The 20,800-nt window shown below is 43.7% G+C and overlaps 2 protein-coding genes across 2 annotated transcripts in view; one reads left to right on the top strand and one right to left on the bottom strand.

Annotated features, from left to right (window-relative positions):
- The window catches only part of tgfbr2l (transforming growth factor beta receptor-like), a gene marked incomplete at both ends in the record, with an annotated part of 10,943 nt that extends 459 nt beyond the window's left edge, over nt 1–10,484 (top strand). The window contains 9 exons of the mRNA XM_079517741.1: nt 2,046–2,202; nt 4,187–4,398; nt 4,763–5,517; nt 6,669–6,806; nt 7,819–7,960; nt 8,246–8,373; nt 8,644–8,775; nt 9,053–9,227; nt 10,480–10,484. Coding sequence (XP_079373867.1) covers nt 2,046–2,202; nt 4,187–4,398; nt 4,763–5,517; nt 6,669–6,806; nt 7,819–7,960; nt 8,246–8,373; nt 8,644–8,775; nt 9,053–9,227; nt 10,480–10,484 — 1,844 coding nt within the window. The remainder of the gene's footprint in view (nt 1–2,045; nt 2,203–4,186; nt 4,399–4,762; nt 5,518–6,668; nt 6,807–7,818; nt 7,961–8,245; nt 8,374–8,643; nt 8,776–9,052; nt 9,228–10,479) is intronic.
- Nucleotides 10,485–15,783: 5,299 nt separating this feature from the next.
- LOC306934917 (membrane progestin receptor beta-like) lies at nt 15,784–20,044 on the bottom strand (the record flags this gene model as incomplete). The annotated part of the gene is made up of 5 exons (XM_079517740.1): nt 15,784–16,098; nt 17,248–17,463; nt 17,694–17,850; nt 19,068–19,180; nt 19,769–20,044. The coding sequence occupies 5 exons, from the start codon at nt 20,042–20,044 to the stop codon at nt 15,784–15,786; spliced, it is 1,077 nt and encodes a 358-aa protein (XP_079373866.1).
- Between the last annotated feature and the right edge of the window lie 756 nt (nt 20,045–20,800).

Below are 20,800 nucleotides of genomic sequence, written 5' to 3'. Positions count from 1 at the left end.
TCACAATGCGTCACATCACGACGCATTGTGAGCTTGTAGATCGTCTATTTTCAAATGTCTGAAATATAGGGCTGAAGTGGTTAATGTTTGTTTTGTAATAATAATCAAATATACAAAGTAACTAAAGTTTTCAAATATATGCAGTGGAGTAAAAGTAAAAAAAAGTATAGAATTCTTTGAAATAGGCTTCTCCAATAACGGAAAAGTACTTAGTTACTTTCCACCCTGTTCTATATACAGCACAGAGTACCACTCCAGATCAAAACACCCTTCCACACAGGCTTTGAATTTTCTTTTAAATTGGGGGTAGGGGGACAGGGTGGGGCATTTTCTTAACCACTCAAGTTCTATATACTTTATCATACAACAAACAAAGAAAAAATTATAATCAATCTACTGGGGCGCTGCTGGCATAGCAAACCACTTAATGTAGCCTGGCGAGTTGTGGGTTCCATTCCTGAACCTGAAGATCTTTGCTGCGTGTCACTCCCCAATGTCTCTCTCCCTGTTTCTTGTCTCTCTATTCTGTGTGTACTGTCAAGAAAGGAAGAAAATCCCCCGAAAAATAGAAAATAGCTAAATTATCTAAATTAAATTAAATGATTTATATTTTTTTTAACTTTTGATAATCTTCTGATTAAATTATGATCTACATCTCCCCAAAGGAAATACATGTATTTACGGTAATAATCAAAATCATACTCGGGTTCATTTGTCACATCACAGGTTTACAGCTGTGAAGAAGTGGGTGACATTCCATAATTTTGTAGTATTCTATGCATGAGAAGTGGGAGGATAGAGGTAAAGTGAGAGCAGAAGCATGGGTAAAATTAATATATCCCCACCAGCAATATAAATGAATGTCAGGTGAAAAGAAGCGGCTTGGACGCTCATGCATTGAAGGAAGCATGAGGTCAGTCCGTTGCTCTCCCCAGGTTGGCGGAGGGAGTGTAGAGCCCAGGATTACATTAGAATGATGAGATAATTGACACTGGGTAACAAGCCAACCGGGACCAATGCAGGATTGTCAAGGAAGGCAGGGCCCCCACTGTCCATCTCTAACCAGAACGCGTGGTGGTGAAATTGCACAGCTTTAAGATGACAGATAACAGTGAAATGCACTGCGGTGTGGACGCCACAATTATGGAACAGACATTTATAGGAGTGGAGAGAAAATATAAAGGGATATGCATAGTTAGATCTAATTATCTATGGATCAAAGAGATTATTCGCAATTAGTATATCAATTCAAGATGTATATCAATTCAATGTAGCACAAATGGAGATGAAAGAAAATCATTATTGGTGATGCCGAACAGATGAAAAACCTTATTGGAGACAACATTGCACACACTATAACACACAAGTGCGATGATTGAGTATTTAAATAAATAAATAGAATGTCATAACCTATCACATGCTGCATGCCCTTTCTGGGCTTTTAACTTTTGTAACCATGAAATGGCAGAAATGTGTTCTTTCAGTACTTTGTACTGTACAAATATCATTTTTACTATCACCAAATTCATGGTTCATGACCATTAAAACTGAACGAATGAAATAATGAAAAAACATGCATACATTATTCTGATTGTTGGCTATCGCTACTTTCAAGTCTCACATGCAGTGGCTTAAGTGGTTGACATGACGATATCTAAGGTTGGTAACACTTGCTCATAAGGTGCCTGTTTATAGATCTACTTTTATCGTTCAATTCTATGCCCAGTTGCCCACGAGTGCTCATAGGCGGGTAGGATTAGTGAGCAGACTCTGTCTCTCAGGAGGTCTCCCTGGTGGTGCCATGCATGGGCCATTTTCCCTGTTGGACTGGCTCCCAGGAGGGGTCATTTTTCATCACAATTTACAATTTCAACATTACTTTTTGTATAGACATTTGGACCCCAAAGTTAGTAGTTTAAAGTAACATTAAATTAAGCGTTACTTAAGCGTTAATTACGGGTACCTTATGAGTAAGTGTTACCCCAAGGGCTTTGGCTTTGAAGATGACGGCATTTGACCTGTCCTCTGCTGTCCTGCCGTTATAGGTTTCCCTGTGGCCGTGGTGTGTTTCAGCCACCTGCGGACCAACCTGTGTAAGTGGTGCGAGGTGTCCAGTCCGCTGTGCGAGGACTCTGTCTGCTACAGCAACTGCTCCCTGTCCTCCTTCTGCACCGTCACAGAGGAGATCTGCATCGCCATATGGTGAGGACGGATGATAATGTGCAAAAACCAGTGGTGGAAAAAGTATCAATACGGCAATGTAGACATACTCTGTTACGAGTAAAAGTCCGGAAGTAAACATTTACATTTTTGTAAAAGTACAAACGTTGACGTTTCTGGCGGCGTTTCAGAGTATGGGTCAAACTCCCATTGGTTTAGGCGACGTTTCAGAGTATGTGGTCAGACTCCCATTGGCTTAGGCGGCATGGGGTGGGACTCCCATTGATGCCTAGGTCGCTCCATTGATGACTAGGTCGCATACATTTCATGAGCTGTCATTTTTGTCAGGTTTCACCTGACAAAAACCTATATGCCTGCCTGCTTGTCTCTGTCTGTATATGTCTGTGTCTTTCTGTCTCTCTTGTCTCTCTCTTTCTCACCGATTGACTTCTGGTCTGACATCACATACAACCTCCCTTTCTGTCTCCCTCCCCCCCTCCATATCCCACCTCTCTGTTTGTCTCTGTAGCACGCACGCGCTCTCAATCAGTAGTATTATTACACTTTGTGGAAGTGTGATTTGGGGTCTGACAGCGCTATGGGGCTGTGAGCCCCTCTCTGTGCCCCTGTCATTTCCTGCCAGCATCCAGCAGCCTTCCCCCTCCCTCTCCTCCCCTCCCCATCCCTCCCTGCCTGCTGAAGGAAGCCAGCTCTGAGACCGCAGAGATAAGGGAGGGCTGATAAGGAGAGAGGAGAGGAGTAGAGAGGAAAAAACTCATTTATTTAGGTCAAAGTTGACAGGGGGTCATCTGGCACATGCTTTGAGCCCTCTCTGTTTCACATCACGCTCACTGTAAAAATCCAGAGTTTAATTGAATTCTGACAGGGTACAAAACAAGGAAACCAAAAGGACCCATGAGGTACATTTGGTTGAGATTTCGTACATCTCCCAGTTAAACCCATTTTTTAATAGCCAACGAAAAAAAATATGAATTAAACGTTATTCCAAGCAACCTGTATAGTAGAATATGTTAATTCCTTTTTTGATTCTGAGGAAGGCCTGAGGCCTAAAGATATATTTTTTGGGCTTTTTTTGCCTTTATTGATAGGTTGACAGTAGATTGACAGGAAATGGGGAGAGAGATGGGGGGAAGACGTTAAAGGCCATCGAGATCGGGAGTCGAATCCGCGACACGCCGTCAGGCTGGCTCAGCAGCCTAGGTGCCCAGAGTAGATGGTTGAGCTAACCGTCCAGGCCTCCTTGAGCTGTTTTGCTGCGCACTTCCTGGGTTAGGGCCGACAATCTTCCTTATTTACTATCTACGCTGCCTCCGCACAGATTTATCATAACGCCGATGTTCTGACCTAATATCTGACTTCATCATGCATCTTGTTTAGAATTTTAACGCTTCAAAAGAGAGATCAGTTTTACGACGGCGATGTAGTAAAGGACGATTTCACATCCCGGTTTTGGGGGGAAATGAAATATGGGATGTTCTGCTGTTCTGCTCATCTGCTTGGCACTCTAGCACCTTTATTCTGAAAAATTCCCCGGCACACAAATTGTTAAGATTGTTGTAGTGGCTACATCTGTCATAAAATAATTATGATTTTCTTTTGGCGAATATCTTAGTTTTAAGGGTAACTTGTATAATTGCAATATTACACTCAAGGGTGTGCTATACCATCATTAATGCACTTCTGTGTTGCCTTTCAGAGTTCCTGCAGCATCGCAGGCGTGCATTAAGGACGGTAAAGCACACCCTCTCGTGTAATATTGCTTAAATTACTAGCACATCTGCAGTGATTGACGCGCAATATCTCCCCAGCCCGAGAGTTGATTGCTATTTCTTGGACCAGCGGTAGATGTTTTGTCTCTCACATCGGGTAGCACATAAAAGTTATAGGTTGCAGCTTTAACAAAGCTTTTACAGTGCTCAAAATTACCGTGTGCAATTTGTTTCAGTGTAGCCCTATAATGTAACACGCATGTTTAGGCGATTCCTATTTTCTCCTTGTCTGTCAGGAGGAAGACCAACGACACAATGACGGTGCAGACCCAGTGTCACAACCCCGGCGTTCCCCTGGAGGGCATCGACCCCAGCGTCCTGCTCAACTCCACCTCCAGGGATTGTCACATGATGCCTCAGCCCACGGAGGAGGGAGCCATGTTGGTTTGCGGCTGTCAAGGCGAGCATGAGTGCAACGACAAACTCATTTTCGACAGGGGAGCCAACGGTAAATGGATGGAGCCAGATTTGAATCTTTTTTGCAATTGCAACACCTCTCACTTCTGTGTACAAACATTGAATGTTGTCTATTTTTAACCTTTTAACAAAATATCACTTACTCTACCTACCAAAATACTAATGCAATAATGGCTTGTCATCGTACCAGGAGGGTATTAATTGCAAATATCTGGTCTCATTATTCCAGAAAACTAGCAGTACTAGGGGAGCCCAGAGGGGACCAGAGTTTAGCAGTACTGTACTAATGGACAGATGGATAGATTGAATGTGTGAATGTGTAAATATATAGATAGATAGAAGTACCAATGAATGAACAAATAGCTAAATGAATTAATAATATCTATCTGCCTTAGGCTTCTCCAAGCTGCAGAGTAAGGATGTGATCCCAGTGGTGGTGGTGAGTCTGGTCCCTCCCATCCTGGTAGCTCTCATCGCTACCGCCACCTTCTACCTCTACCGCACGCGGCGCCCTGGTAAACCCGGCCCGCCGACGCGGCCGGACTGGCCCACCAAGCGCATCCCGGGACACTACCGGGCATTGGACCTTACCGGCGGGGGAGGGCTGTTGGGGGTGGGTTGTGACGGGGGACGAACAGCTGGGCACGTGGGAGATGGGGAGGAGTCTCACGCAAAGCTTCCCAATCTCACCGGCGACATTCTCGGTGGTATGGTGGAGGGGCAGGGCCAAATGGCGGAGCTGCTGCCGATCAAGCTGGAGGCCCTGGTGGGGAAGGGGCGCTTCGCTGAAGTCTGGAGGGGGCGACTGCTGCAGGGGGAGAAGGGAGGAGTTAGCAGCTATGAGACGGTGGCCGTAAAGGTGTTCCCGGCGGTGGAGTATGCGTCGTGGAGGAACGAGTGTTCTATCTTCTCCGACCCGAAGCTGGAGCACGACAATGTGGTCCAATTCCTGGCGGCCGAGGACAGGGGCCCGCCTGGCCACGCCCACAGGAAATACTGGCTGGTTCTAGCCTACCACAGCCTGGGGAACCTACAGGACTTCATGGCTACTAACATTCTGAGCTGGGAGGAGCTTCTCGCTATGGCGGGAAGTGTTGCGCGGGGCCTGGCTCATCTCCACAGTGACACCACACCCAGTGGTGTGCCTAAGGTAAATCCATATGATGCAGGCAAACACCAGGCTTGGTTAGTGGTTCTCAACTGGCGGTTTGTAGTCATGACTGCGACATTCTAAATCCTACACGGCTTGTGCTTATAACCACTCCCGCTTCTGTGGCCAATGCAGAAGTGCGGTTTTGACCGAGACGGACCGCGTCTCAAGATAACTTGAGCCACATGAGGCACCACTGAACGATCTAAAGCATGCGAGTTGCCGTGCCGAACGTTGGGAAGTTTGATTGTTTGCCCCAACTGATCAATCAAAGTGTGTCCTTGCACAAGTACACTGGCCAATCACATCGTTGCACAAGTGGTATAGGGTTTGGGATAACACATGACTCCACAATACATAACCGAAATTCCTCTTCCTGACTTGTTTGTAGTATGACCGTAGTTCAGATAAAGGTTTTGTCCAATGAGAAGGGATGAAAACAATCATTGTAAACATTGTAAAACCGTTCAGCTTTAAATTATATGTGATACGTATTCACAAATAGTATTCACTTATTACACGTAGAATTGAGTTTGGTGTATAGGCCAATACGCTCATAGTCTAAAACCATATAGTGTAGAAAATGAGATAGCGGGGAGTCACGGCAGTAGGGAGGATTGGGGGAAATTAAATGTGGTGGAGTAGCAGCAGAGTGAGAGTGCATTGCACAGCTTGAATGCCCGCCTTATTAAATTGGATGTCTAGCTACTCCCAGTTTACTTCCTGAAGCAGCTTGTAGGCGTCACTGCATTTTATAATAATCTTGGATCTGGAATGTTAAGCTGCCAAAATTTGTTTTCATCAGGGATAAATATCACTGTACAGTACCGTTTAACATAATTGGATCTTAACCTAGTGCCATTTTAGATTTGAGCAGTAAAAAGCATTATTTTATACATTATTTTATACTTAAAAGCATTATTTTATACTGTGTGTGTGTGGCATGTGCATACATTATACAGACAAAATACAACCTTTCACCTGTTCTAAGCAAGAAAAGGGAAAAAAGAATCACACCTGTGTGAAGTGAGGGACATTTTTAGAACCTGCATCGGGTCTAAATGGGTTGACACAATGTTCATTAGACTTTCTCCTTGCTCTTCATACGAACAACTTGTTGTGACTGTTCTTGTCTGTATGTGTGGCTGCAGGTGCCGGTTGCGCATCGGGATCTGAAGAGCAGCAACATTGTGGTGACGAGCAGGAGGGAATGTGCTCTCTGCGACTTTGGTTTAGCACTAAGACTGGACATTTCCCTGACTGTAGACGACTTCGCCAACAGTGGACAGGTAGATGCACTGATAGGGGAGTTGGGAGTTGAGTGGAGTATACCAGTGGTTCCCAAAGTGGGGTCCGTGGACTCCCAGGGGTCCTTGAGAGAGTTCCAGGGGGTCCCCAGCTAAATGATAATTAGGAACCAAATGGACCCTTATGTGTCTGTAACTCAGAGAGTATACAAATGTACACTCTCAGAGTTAAATTAACATAGATTTTACAATATAAATTGGGGTCTCAGAGATAGAAATGCCATTAATGGGAGTCCGTAGCCTGTTGCATATCAAACTTGAAATGAAAATAGTCGAAAATCACTGCTAGAGCTGTAAAAGTCTTCTCTTATGGGGGTCCCTGGCATATCTTTTCTAATGGGTAATGAGTGTAATTTTGGGGGTCCTTGACATGACAAAGTTAGGGAAACACTGGAGTATACAATAATAGAGTTAAGAGTAGTGGTGGAAAAAGTACTCACATGTTTTACTCGAGTAAAAGTATCAATACTGCAATATAGAAACACAGTAGTAAAAGTCCGGAATTCAAAATGCACTTGAGTAAAAGTACAAAAGTATTGGCTTCAAAATGTACTTAAAGTACTAAAAGTAAAATCCTCATATATGCAATGTATAAAAATCTTTTGAAAATAGCATATCTACAAGGCACAATGTGTCGCATTGGCAACACATTGTGAGCTTGTAGATCATCTATTTTCAAATTTTCAAGTGGTTAATGTATGCTTTGTAATAATGATCAGTAACTAGTAACTAAAGTTTTCAAATAAATGTTGTGGTGTAAAAGTATACAATATTTGGATCCGAGATGTGTAGTAGAAGTAAAAGTATTGGAAATTGGAAATACTCAAGTAAAGTACAAGTAAATGTACTTTGTTACTTTGCACCACTGCCAGGATAGAAAGCAATACTTCTAGGAACCAGGGTTGGAATTAATAAATAAGTTGGAAAAAAATAAGTAGTGTATTGTGAAGTAGAGTTCTAATACATTTGTGCCACTGATGCTGTCTGTGTGGAGGTGGGGACGGCTCGTTATATGGCCCCCGAGGTGCTGGAGTCCAGAGTTAACCTGGAGGACCTGGAGGCATTCAAACAGATGGACGTTTACTCCATGGCCCTGGTGCTCTGGGAAATGGCCTCGCGCTGTCACGCCATAGGAGGTAAGACCGTCTGTGTGTGTGTGTGCATGTTCATGCACGTATGTTACATTCATTTTTCTTTCCATTGGTTGGTCTTCCGATTTGACTGTTCTGTGCAAAAATGACAGGGGATTAAGCAAAAGTGCAAACTCATAAGTGATCGAATAGATTGCTTGGAAGTGGTGTTTATTCTTGCGATTGCAAGATCACAGAATCATGGTGGCTCAGTTTAGCCACCTAGCCTTATACAGTAGTTCTCAGTCACCTCTTTCACCTCTGTCTCTCTTTCCCTCTCCCTCTCCCCAGAGGTGAAGAGCTATGAGCCAGCGTTTGGCTCCAGAGTGTGTGACCAGCCATGCGTGGACAGTATGAGAGATCTGGTGCTGAGAGACAGAGGACGACCAGACATCCCCTCAGCCTGGACAGAACACCAGGTTGATAACTCTTCTCTTCTCTTCTCTTCTCTTCTCTTCTCTTCTCTTCTCTTCTCTTCTCTTCTCTTCTCTTCTCTTCTCTTCTCTTCTCTTCTCTTCTCTTCTCTTCTCTTCTCTTCTCTTCTCTTCTCTTCTCTTCTCTTCTCTTCTCTTCTCTTCTCTTCTCCTTTCCTCTACCTCTACCTCTCACTCCTCTCCTCTACCTCTCACTCCTCTCCTCTCACTCTTCTCCTGTCCTCTCCTCTGAGCCCATGTCTTCTTCCCTTCCAGGGGATGAGCGTCCTCTGTGCCACAATCACAGAGTGTTGGGACCACGACCCGGAGGCCAGACTCACCGCTCACTGTGTGGTGGAGCGCTTCAACGCTCTGGAGGAAGAGGAGAGACAGGCAGAGGAGGAGAGGGTACAACAACAACAACAACAACAACAACAACAACAACAGGAGGAGGAGGAGGAGAGGACAGGAGGAGAAGAAGAGGAGGAACAGCGACAAGGGGAGAGGCAAGAGGGTGAGGAGACGACAGGGGAGGGAAAGGAGGAGAGAGAGAAGGACTCAGAGACTACAGACAGCGGTCTGTCCCAGGAGGAGGAGTCTCCTCTCTCCTCTCCTCCAGATGGCTTTCCTGACTCGACCCCTCCTCCTCCTCCTCCTTCGGCCTCCTTGGGTTGTGCTGTCACAGCCAACCACCTGCTCCCAGAGCCAGACAGTAGAGCAGCTGACCATCAAACGTTCTCTGTTCGCGAAGCTAACGGCCAATCAGAGCCGTCCGTCTCTGAAGGGACCACGCCGTCCCAACAAGCCCCTTCTGACACTGGATGTGTTGTGTGAGCCGTGCGCCACAAGCACCACAGCAAGTAGTTGTTACTTGCACTCAGACTGTACAGGCTTATTTCAAGTCAAATTAAATTACTGCATTGGCAGATCATTTTGTGTGTTTTTGAAGAAAATAAATAATATGAAATTATAATTACGAAATGAAAAAGATAATCTTAAATATAGTAACTTTTTTTGAGGGTGCTAGCACCTCCAATGCATGGCTTTTGAAGATTTCGTCATATGGCAGCCACGTCTATGGGATTTTAGAGCACTTATGACGTAAATCATTTGACAGCCACGTCAATGGACTTGTGTTTGTTTAGGGTACTAAATGATGACATAAGATGTCATGTGGCCGATATAAATACAGTGGGCGCCCCCTCACTTTTAAAAGGTTTTTAAAGATAATTTCTAAGAAGGTATCATGAAACAATCTGCAAATGCAGCAAGATAATTTGCTAGAATATCTTGAAAGAAGCCTGAAAAGTCTAAATGCAAGAAATAATTAAGTGTAATTTCGTGTTTCTTATCAAACGATACACACAGATGCAGATGTTGATAATAATAAGCCACTTATCGGTCATTGCATGGCTGTGTTTACCTGCCTGCTTAAGTCTGAGTCTACATGTACTTTAAGGACATATAACTTCCTGGCCAAGATATAAGCCCAAATATTGTCCATATATTATGGTCCTTCTGTGTGGGAGAAGAGCGGTATATTGACAGGCCTCCAAACAAGTCCTGGTGAAATGGCTTTATATTTATGATCAAATCAAATGAAAGAAAGCATATTTAAAACAACCGGAAGCTGACCAAAGTGCTATCCAAGGTTAAAAACAAAGGATCATCGGCACACAGACAAATGTATACAAATTAAAACACATTAGATGTTCTCTTACACATTATGCTTTTATCTGAAAGAAGTTCTCACAACAGAAATCAATATGTTACCAACATAGATCAAAAAATAGATGCCTCATTGGCCACTGCAGTTCGTTGGATCGATGTGTGTTGACCGAAGGGCGGAAGAATTTACACTGGGAGAGGAAGTACGCCGGAAGTGTGGAAGGCACGTTACGTCACGCTGCCACTCAAGTGATTACTGGCCAATCACAGTGCATCTTTTCCGGGACTTACAGACCCAAACATGCGCTCTGTGACGCACGCTCATTCTCCCGCAAGGCTTCGCAAGGAATCTCGGGAAAATGTTGCCCCCTCTTGAGCACATACGCTCCAGAGCCGGAAAGGGCGTCTACGTTTATATGTCTATGGTTACCAATGTCATCGCAGCGTGAACGGCAATGATGATGCCATAAGTTTACCAGGGGGTATTTCGGTTTTTTTATGATTCAAAGTTTAATTTCTTTTTCAGTTTAGGCACAAACAAGAATCATACAAACAATTAAGACAACAAATGAAACAAAACTAGACAAGAAAAGAAAATACAATACACTACACTACCAAACGGTATTTTCTTTAAATACATATATTTTAAAGATAGTATAAGTGATATATTTTCCCATTTTATGTTAACTAAACAGCTGAAGATACAGGGAGACCCCTACTGAGCAAACACTGTATAGCAATGATTGCTATCAGAATAGAGCTTGTTATTTCAGCACCTTTTGTGCTCAAAGTATGATTTGTATTACAATGGAGAGAAAGAAATTGCTACTTTAGGTTCCTCACTCATAAAGCACATACGCAACAGATAAAAATGATGGACAATATTTGAACTTATATCACCCAGGTGTCTATGCATCCCGGTTCAACCAAAATTCACATTGAACAAATTTGAACAAAGTATTGCTACAATGACCATCAGTAATGATTACACTTCACCAAGCAAAAATCATGAGGACACTGAGGGGTGATTGCACATGTCCTAGCCACTGCTAGCCCTCCCCTATTGATACTTTTTTCTATTTCAGTCTAGGCTTTTTTTTTTTTTTTTTTTTTAGATAATCAGTATGCACTTCAGGCAAAACTGTGATTCGAATTTAAGTTCCTATATGTTGGAATTGCCATCTTTCACCTCTTTTCATTGGGGAAACATCATTCAAATGTAACTATAAAACGAAATCCTTGTTCTGACTTCTGATGCCTCAGTGGCTGTTGTGCGAAGACGATCAGATAAAGTTCAACAAGCAGATTAACCTCAGATCAAATTTCACTTCAATGTGAGTAGTATAAATTTAACCACCACATCATCTGTATCAGTTGCTGTCTAAACAGACAAAGGCCTGACTCACACCTTCACAACAGATTGATGTAAAGTTGATGCATGAGACTTGTTTACTGATGCAAGCTCGCAATGCATTTCCAATGGGAGTCACATGGTTTGACACAACATTTTTGTTGTATGAGGGGGGCAGTCGAAACACAGCCGAAAGCCGTACAACACAAATGTTGTGTCAAACCATGTGACTTCCATTGGAAATGCATTGGGGCAAGATGTAAACAAACCCTTTCTTTACATCTAGCATGCATCAATGTTGTATGCTAGATCGAAAGGTGTGAGTCAGGCCAAAGCCCACAGAATCACATTTATCATTGTTAACAGGAATAACAATATCAAAACCGTTATAAATTATAGATTCATATTTGAGCAGGGAGAGTGAATGTGGCCACTGTGACAGACAGAAAGACAGACTGACTGAAAAATACAAAGCTTTGGGAATTCATCCGAACAGATGGTATTGTTCGTTGCATTCTATTCTGCTTTTAACTTGATTTATATTTCATCGTATGATGGTGTATAAATTAAGCATTACGTATAAATCCTTGTTGTCTGTGTTCTATGTTCATGTTCTTAAACAGTGAGTTGAGAGCATAATGGGTACATCTCTCTGATCCTCTATACACAATACTGAATTTCTTTGTAATGAGACTCGAACTCAAGGACTTAAATGATGCCATCTGTTGGACAATAATGTACAGTACATCCTGCAGACAGGCTCTGCTAGGTGCATGTCAAATTAGTTTTATTTTGTTATGTGGAAAAAATGTCTCTTTTGAGGGAGCTGGCCTCCCATTTTCTGTGATATTCTTGCTACTGTGAGTATCTTCTATAGCCTCCCTGTATGAATGAGAGAGAAGGAACTCTTTTTTGGACCTGTGGATGGTGGTTCATATATTGTTGTTGTTGGTGTTGTTTTACCCATAACAAATGAAAGTTTAAACAATATGTGAGAGCAAACGTCATTGAAATATATTTAACTCTGACCTTTTTATGACTAAATCATTTATACATACACATACAAACAGCGACAATGTATGAAGACACAGATACCACAACAGCTCCTATTATTTTATAACGGAAAAGTGATGTTTATCTGAGTCTTTCCACAATAAATGTAATTTAGGTCAGAACATGGCAGTATACATAGCATGGTGTTGGTTCATGCACTTACTGCAGTAGTTTTGCTGCAGCTTCACATACCGTATATTTCGCAAGCAATAATGAACGTTGGTCAAACTCAACAGCAAGGTAAAGTATGGATAGTGTTTCTCAACAGGGGCTAGATTTGTAACAGTTGGATGGGGTTTGTAGGCTACAGGTGGACGCATGGCTACAGGTGGACGCACTGTGTAACATCCCTGTCACACAGTGTGTGACAGGGATGGTACTGGTCATTGTGTACTGGTACTGGTCATTGTGTCTCCATATCATGGTCAGTACAGTATCCTGTCAGTATGTCATATGATACTGACCCGATACTGACATGATACTGACCATGATACTGACAATGATACTGACCATTATACTGACAATGATACTGACCAATGTGACCATGGTACTGACCATGATACTGATGTGATTATGACCATGATACTGACCATGATACTATCATGATACTGTTGAAAGATGGAGCCCACACACCATGGTACAAATACGACTTATTTGTTAGTCTTGACATGCGATTACAATTTGGGGTAAAAAAAAAAAAAAAAAAAAAGTTAAAAAGATATCTATTTTTGGCGGTTGTTGAATGTTTCAATATGGCATTTTTGTAATATTAGGGCCCTCCCATTGATACTCATTGTCAGATGACTCCTGAGATCATGTGACCTTAGGTGAAAACCCATTTTTGTGCCACGATTAGCACAAGCACACCTGAACTTCCATGCGCGGCCAAAAGCCGATGTCTGCCGGCGTCTCTTCCTGTTTTTTAGCAAGGACTGTCTAAAGAGGACGAGACGCGAAGACCGTACGGGCGACGCCATGTTGCTCCATGGTGCTCCATGGAAGGAAAGAAACATGCGCAATGGGCTATATGCAGCCAACACTTCCGCGTTCAGCTTCCTTGGTCTCAACTGCGCATGTTTCTTTCCTTCCATGGAGCACCAAGGAGCAACATGGCGTCACCCGTACGGTCTTTGCGTCTCGTCCTCTTTAGACAGTCCTTGGTTTTTAGACAGCTGGTGGATGGAAATGAAGCTCCACCCACGAGGCAGAATGCCGCAGGGGCAAGCTTTTCCGGGAATCTGGCCGAGTGGGTGGAGCTTAATTTCCATCCACCAGCTGTCTAAAAACCCGGAAGAGATGCCAGCAGATAGCGGCTTTTGTCCGCACATGGAATCCTAGGTGTGCTTACACCCATTGACATATGTAGTATTTGTCTAAGTGAAATTGGTTACAGGATTCTGTTTAGAGGCACCTCACAGTAGTCAGTCAGTCAGAACATCTAGGGGATTCACAAGTGTAAAAAGAGTGCCCATTCGAAGTTCTGAATAATGTAATTTTGAATTATTATTGTATTTGTATTGTTGACCAATTTCTACCATAATAGCAACCTTTGTTCAACTTTGAACTACATATGAAACTATGTTTTTGTACTGCTGCTGGCATGATAGTGATACTGGACACATTTGTTTTTCGAGAGGTCAAAGTTGAATGTGCTATATGGTAGAAATAGGTCAACAATACAAATTACTCTAGTTTTGTGGAGTTGCTCCCAGACCCCCATCAAATGACCAGAACTACTTAATATTCACCAAAACGAGACCAGAACTCCCACCACAGGACTCAGACAATCAATTATAAATACTGATACCTTTGCAACCACTATGTTTTTTGTTTTTTTTAAACACATTTTATTCAAAGAGTATGACATCATATTATGCAAGTTTCACAGAAAGAAAATACGACTCTTTGTTTTTATATTTTCTCCCACAACTCCTTTCCCAATCCTCCCCACCCACCCACCATCTTTCCCCACGAGGCCAGACACACAAACAACATAAATTATATACAGGTATAGAACCAATAAGTTGAGTACATAACTATACTATACAAAGAAAGGGATCACATGGTTACGTTTACAGAAATAATTAATAAACAACTTAAAAGGGGGTAAAATAAGAGATGCAACCACTATGTTAATGGCAAGAATTTTCACCAGCTTTAAGTCCAAAAATCTGAACTAACCTTTAAAAAGCGAAGTCGAACATTTGCGTCGATAACATGCACATAGAGCCCCACTGGCTAGTGTCTGGATAACTTCTATGTTTCAGTGCATGTGTAAAAGGTCCTTATATGACCCCAGTAATCCAGACAGAAAAAAGACAGAAAGAGAGACAGGTGATGCTGAGAACCACACAGATATTAGTCGGACACAAGGGAAGCCTTTCTTCACAGTCATCTAAGAGAGAGTGGTCTGAGGAGATCTAAGATTTAACGTTAACTATCACTGCCACTGGGAGCTAATTAGATTGACCTCTCCCTGTGAAGTCTGATGATCAACTCTGTGTTGTAGAACTCAGTAGAGTGAGAACCACAGTGAGATAGTTTAGTTAACACAATTACAGAGAAGGTATATAGTACGCTCCACATACTATACTACCCTGTGAATCTCCTTAAGGCAGCAAGCAATATATATACTCTCCATACTATTCCTTGCCAACCTTAGGATGCTATCTCTGAAGTGGTAAATTAATATGTATAGATGTTGAATGTCTGTTTAACAAATGTTTTTTACCTACAGTAAATCAGGAGATTACAATTTTGACTGAAGTGCATGGCTGCAGAATGACCACATCAACTGTTCTCGCCCCCGTAGTGGCGGGAAAAAAAACTTCTGGGAACTCAGATTGTATCAACTGAAATGCTCACAAAATACAAAATAAAATGTATGTATAAAAGTTTGTATTATATGGGGGGGGGGGGTGAGTGGCTCAGAGCCTCGGCCTCTGCCTGATGGCCTCAAAAGTCTAATATCTTCCCTGGTCCATAGGGATATCCCTTTGGTCTAGTGGTTAAGATGTTGGCCCGAGTTCGAATCCCGGGCGTTACATCTCGGGCGTTACATCTCCTCCCATGTCCCCTAGGGTAGGTCACAAAAAACATGCTGTAATCCTGGTCTTTATACAGCCTCCCTGTAGGGGAAAGGAACTGGTTGGAATAACGTGTTCCCCCTGTCAGGTAGAAGAAGCGGCCTGCATGCTCACGTGCATTGAAGGAAGCATATGAGCTCAGTTCCAGGCTCTCCCCAGGTTGACAGAGGGAGAGTAGCGCCCAGGATCACTGCTTGAACATTTTGAAAAATGGGTTACAAAAAATAAAGTTTTCCCACTTTTTTCCCACTTCAACCTCTACCTCTGCTGCTCCTTTCTCAGGCGTGCACAAGTGTGCCTCCTCGTGGCGAGGGCCGTCAGCATGCTGCAGAGGGCCAGGCAGGGAAAGGAGGCGCACGCCAGCAGGAGTCTTCCCTCTCCGTGTTCCCTCACCAGAGACGGCCTGCGGGATGTGAAGTCCTGGAACAAGGCTTCCTGCTGGACCAGTGTGCATAAGGACAGGAGCACATGGAAGAGCTGGTGGCCGTGACCAATGATGTCACACTGGCCTGGGCAGAAGCACTCAGGTATGGGATAGGAGAAGAAAAAGCAGGCGAGCATGAACAGCATCGCCTGTTGGTAGAGAGAGAGAGAGAGAGAGAGATGAAACGTGGATTATTAAGTTTTACAGAGATGTTTACAATATTTCAGGATGGAAATGGAAAGGTGAAAGAAGATTTATTAATCTTAAGCGCTAAAACCCTAAACTTTTATGTTAACGTGCAATGTTTCAGTGGTGACATGTTTAAATGCAGCCCCTCCCTATCTTATGGAGTAAAGATGAGAAATTATTATCGGTATTAGGCTACAACAATGTTTTAAAAGAGATACTTTTACATTCTGGTAGAATCTAAAGCAAAAACAGCATTAAATGGTTACAAGAAAACACAAACTATGTCAAAATGGGCAGATTTTTTACAGCCCAAATCCATAATTGGCTTTCATTGAGTTTAATGATTGACAGCTGACATGGCACGCCTGCTAGCCCCAGAGCCTATGAGGGCTCTGCTCTGCGGGACCTAAGGCCCGCCTCGGGCCGTGAGGTCACTGGATTTTGACCATTCACAGCTCCTGCTCGTGTGGTGTTGTTTATGATGTGAAGGAACAGCAGGTGGTGGAACTATTTTAAAATGAATTAAGTTTATTATTTACTAATAAAATCCGTTTTGTCCCGTGTCCATAGAGGGGAAAATGAAGACAGTGGGGGCATATCATACAATACATTATGGATATAACAAAAGCAAAATCGTACGTTTTGTGGGTTTGAAATTCTTGCTTTGGGCAGACAGCCAGACACCGCTTGGACCCACAGACAGAAAGGTATTGTGGATTTGCTTCATTTATCTCACAAACATGAACTTTAATCACATTGAAAGTGGCTCGAGCTCTGTGTTGGGAAAAGTGAGAGAGAGAGAGAGAGAGAGAGAGAGAGAGAGAGAGAGAGAGAGAGAGAGAGAGAGAGAGAGAGAGAGAGAGAGAGAGAGAGAGAGAGAGAGAGAGAGAGAGAGAGAGAGACTGTGTGTGTGTGTGTGTGTGTGTGTGTGTGTGTGTGTGTGTGTGTGTGTGTGTGTGTGTGTGTGTGTGTGTGTGTGTGTGACTGTGTGCGTGTGTGTGTGTGTAACTACTCCATCTTCAAAGTTGCCCACCCCTGCTCAAATGCATTCATTTCATTTTCTACCTACACAATTAAATTATAAATGACATGAAAGGAAACAGTGGCACCTGCAGGCCATGCAGTGGAAGTGCAGGGTTACTGGTCCAGCTCCTGGTGGCCAGTCGATGAGCCACGAGGCTAATGTCTAGGAGGTATGCTAGGCCTGTGGGCACGATCTGGCACAGCTTACGCCGCAGGGGGTACGGACGCCGGTAACGCAGCTTAGCGAAACAACAGCTGGCACAGGAGAGCCATGCCAACAGGGCTGCTGCAGGAAGGAAAACCTGGGAGAGGAGAGGAGAGGAGAGGAGAGGAGAGGAGGATGGTAGAGTATTGTTGATATGAATTAATTCACATGATTATGTCAGTCCCACAGCACTCGGATAGTTTTTTTTCTCCCTGGAAATAAAAACGTCTGGATTTCCGAGGCTACAGATTGTTGGAATACAAATGTAAAAACTAAAACACACACACACACACACACACACACACACACACACACACACACACACACCTCTCCCACTCTGCTGTGCCTCCAGGCAGGGTCTGAGCTGTACAAGTAGAGTGCAAGGGCACATCCATACTGGTACACAGCCACTCCCGCATAGTCCAGGAAGAACATGGAGTAGTGGGTCAGCTCTGAATGAGACTGGAACAGGTGAGCTGCAGCACTGGAACATGAAGCTGTATTAGGGGCTGTGTTCACTGAGGCATTGTTCTTTTTCTCCTGAGTGAGTTCATGCTTACAATTGTATTCAATGGGAGCATCGCATATTTACCCTATGCTGATAATAACAGCAGCACAGACCTGGACTGGCCACTTAACGTGCCAGACATATGTCCAGTGGGCCGACCCGTAGTGGGCCGGTCTGGGCCAAATGAAAAATTAGTTGTCTGTTTCAGTGCAGTTGTCTGTTGGTTGTGTACTGTATAATTTGTGTTGTTCTGTAAAAGTGGCGGTATTAAGGGCTTTTGAATTTCAAGTATTTGTATCGGTAGAGTATCTGCACGCTGGTTGTGGTGGGCCAGTCTGGGCCAAATTCTGCGAAAATGCCATTGCTGAATTGTTGTCTCAGTCCAGCTCTGCAGCAGCACAATGGGGCGCCAAGCATCTATTCTGCTTTGCGCATTCACGTGACGTGAATCACGTCACATTTTTACCTGACACATCCAATTTAGAAACAACTCGCATTCATAATCTGCCGCACAAACTTAATGGACTCTGTATGTTTCACGAATCCTTTTGTGAAGAACAGCAAGGAAGAAGAATTTACGTTTTAGTTTTTAGTTTTTTTGGGGGGAGGGGGGTGGGCTTTACTGGTACTGAAGTGAGCTCAATACGTGCACACACACACACTTGGTCAATAATTTCCTTCTAAATACAAAGAATCCAACCATCTGTCTATTCACCATCCCACATGGATGGGTTATGCATCCATCCATACATCCTTTATCCATGTTGTACCTGCAGTAGCCATGGTTCACTGCACTTCAAACTGTTCTACACACTTTCTCCATTTACCACGCAAATGTTCATATTTCAAATATAAAGTGCGCACCCCAGGGCCATGGATGTTACATACCAGTAGCCTACCCTTATGTGCAGTAACTGCAGTTTCCCTCTCTTGTGCATGGAGAGATGTGTGCCAACGGAGTGGTTTGGTAGGAGAAGGCGGACAAAGGTGGACGGATAAACGGGCGCAGGGCTTTCAATTAGTCATTTTCTTCAGTTTTTTGCATTGTAACTACGAGCTGTGCGACCTCTACTTCCTTTACATTTGTCTCCCATGTTCAGCACCTCCCCACTATTGGTGTGCGCTCCTATACCTCTTTGTTTGTTCATATTCTCTTAGCATTTTTCAGTTTTTAAGTGTTGTTTTTTTTATACCTGCAGCTAAGGTAGGTCAGTGAGGAGAGGACATATAGCACCAGGGGTAGAGAGGCAGGGTCCAGGGAGAGACCCTGACCCTCTGGAGCCTGCAGTCTCACTCCCAGGATGCCCTGCAGAGGAGAGGGAAGTGTAACAATTCAAAACATACTCAATCTATTCAATGAAGGCTGTACATTGGATTTATTGTGCAGAGAAAGGGTAATTGTAAGGCCCAAACCACACCAATGTAACTCCTTGCAACAAAACAGTTATGTTTGGTTTGGATGCAGCTCAAAGTGAACTTTACTCATGGGTATCTAGTTTGTCACTGTCCGACCTTCGTAGCATGTGTTTTTAAAGAAAAACCCAATCGAAAATCTGCAAAAGATCTTTTTATTATCTCTGGAATGGAAAGTCCAATCCACTCAGTTCAAAGCTTGTTGGGTGCACTTTGAGGACATGTTCGGGGGGTCCTCTAGCAACTCCCGAGGCCCTAGGCAGACGTGTAGCTCGTGTATACGGCGGGCCAGCACTGTGGTTGCTTGCAACTACATGCAACTACTCCCATCGTTTGGATGCAAGGAGTTGCATGGCGAATCATTGGTGTGGTTTGGGCTTAAGACTGCTAACCTCAACATGGAATGTTAATAGACACACACACATGCACACACACACATTGAACCATAATCAAAGCACATACTGGAACAAAGTCACTGTACCCCGCCGCGAAACACAGTGAAGACGCAGAACCTCAGCGCGATGCACACCCCAGCCAGCAGGTGGCTCCACACGTTCACCGTCTCGTTGTGCATTTGCAGGAGGCTGAGGGCGTAGCAGCGCCATGGCAGGCCAGCAGGCCGATAGCCAGACAGGATATAGGGCTCCCGAAACAGAGGCGGGACATCTGTGTCCCTGACAGTGTGAGGCAGGGAGGGGAGGACACGTCTGAGGAGGCCACCCAGGGGGGACGGACAGGAGAGAGACACACGGGCCATGGTGGCAGAGAGACAGCCTCGCAGTAGTGGTGTAGGGTAAGGCAGGGACACTCAAATAGCAGAACCTGTGGGCCACATTAGCAAAATGGCAAGGGGTCAGGGCAGGGGCCAGTTGATAAAATGACAACATTAATACAATCTCGAAATGACTGGAGCGAACACGTATATTCTCGGTATCAGATTTTTTCTCCCTACATTACCTATTCGCTACAATATATTTCTGGTTCAGTTATTAGTACAGTAGATAGATAGTACTGAATATCAACAGGATATTTTTTATATAGTTTGAGGACCCTTTTTGAGGGGCGTTAGCACCTCCTATGCCGAGCTTTGTGCTACTGTGTGTCTGTGTGTGCCAAATTTGAAATGATTAGATTGGCTGAGCACGGAATGCGATGTATGATGATGTATGACGATAAGAGTGCCCCTCATTTCACACAAGTGTGATTTTTGAGGGGCGCTAGCCCCTCCTATATTTTGTCCTCACATGTCTCAATATTTGCCATTGACAATGAAAGGAGAAATTGGGTCAAATGTCCACCAAATATGACGTAAATCTTGTCCCCACACGTCTCATATTTGCCATTGACAATGAAAGGAGAAATTAGGTCAAATTTGTACGATGACGCCCCTCACTTCACACGGGTGTGATTTTTATTTTCATTAAATTATCAACTGACATCTTTCAGATTGTAAAATTGGTTGAGAAAAGTGGTTGAGTCCCTCGTCATATTTGTCACAGACCAGGCAGGGCAA

This window comes from Electrona antarctica (assembly GCF_951216825.1).
Source record: "Electrona antarctica genome assembly, chromosome: 13".
Taxonomy (NCBI): domain Eukaryota; kingdom Metazoa; phylum Chordata; class Actinopteri; order Myctophiformes; family Myctophidae; genus Electrona; species Electrona antarctica.
This window is presented reverse-complemented; position numbering and strand designations above follow the sequence as displayed.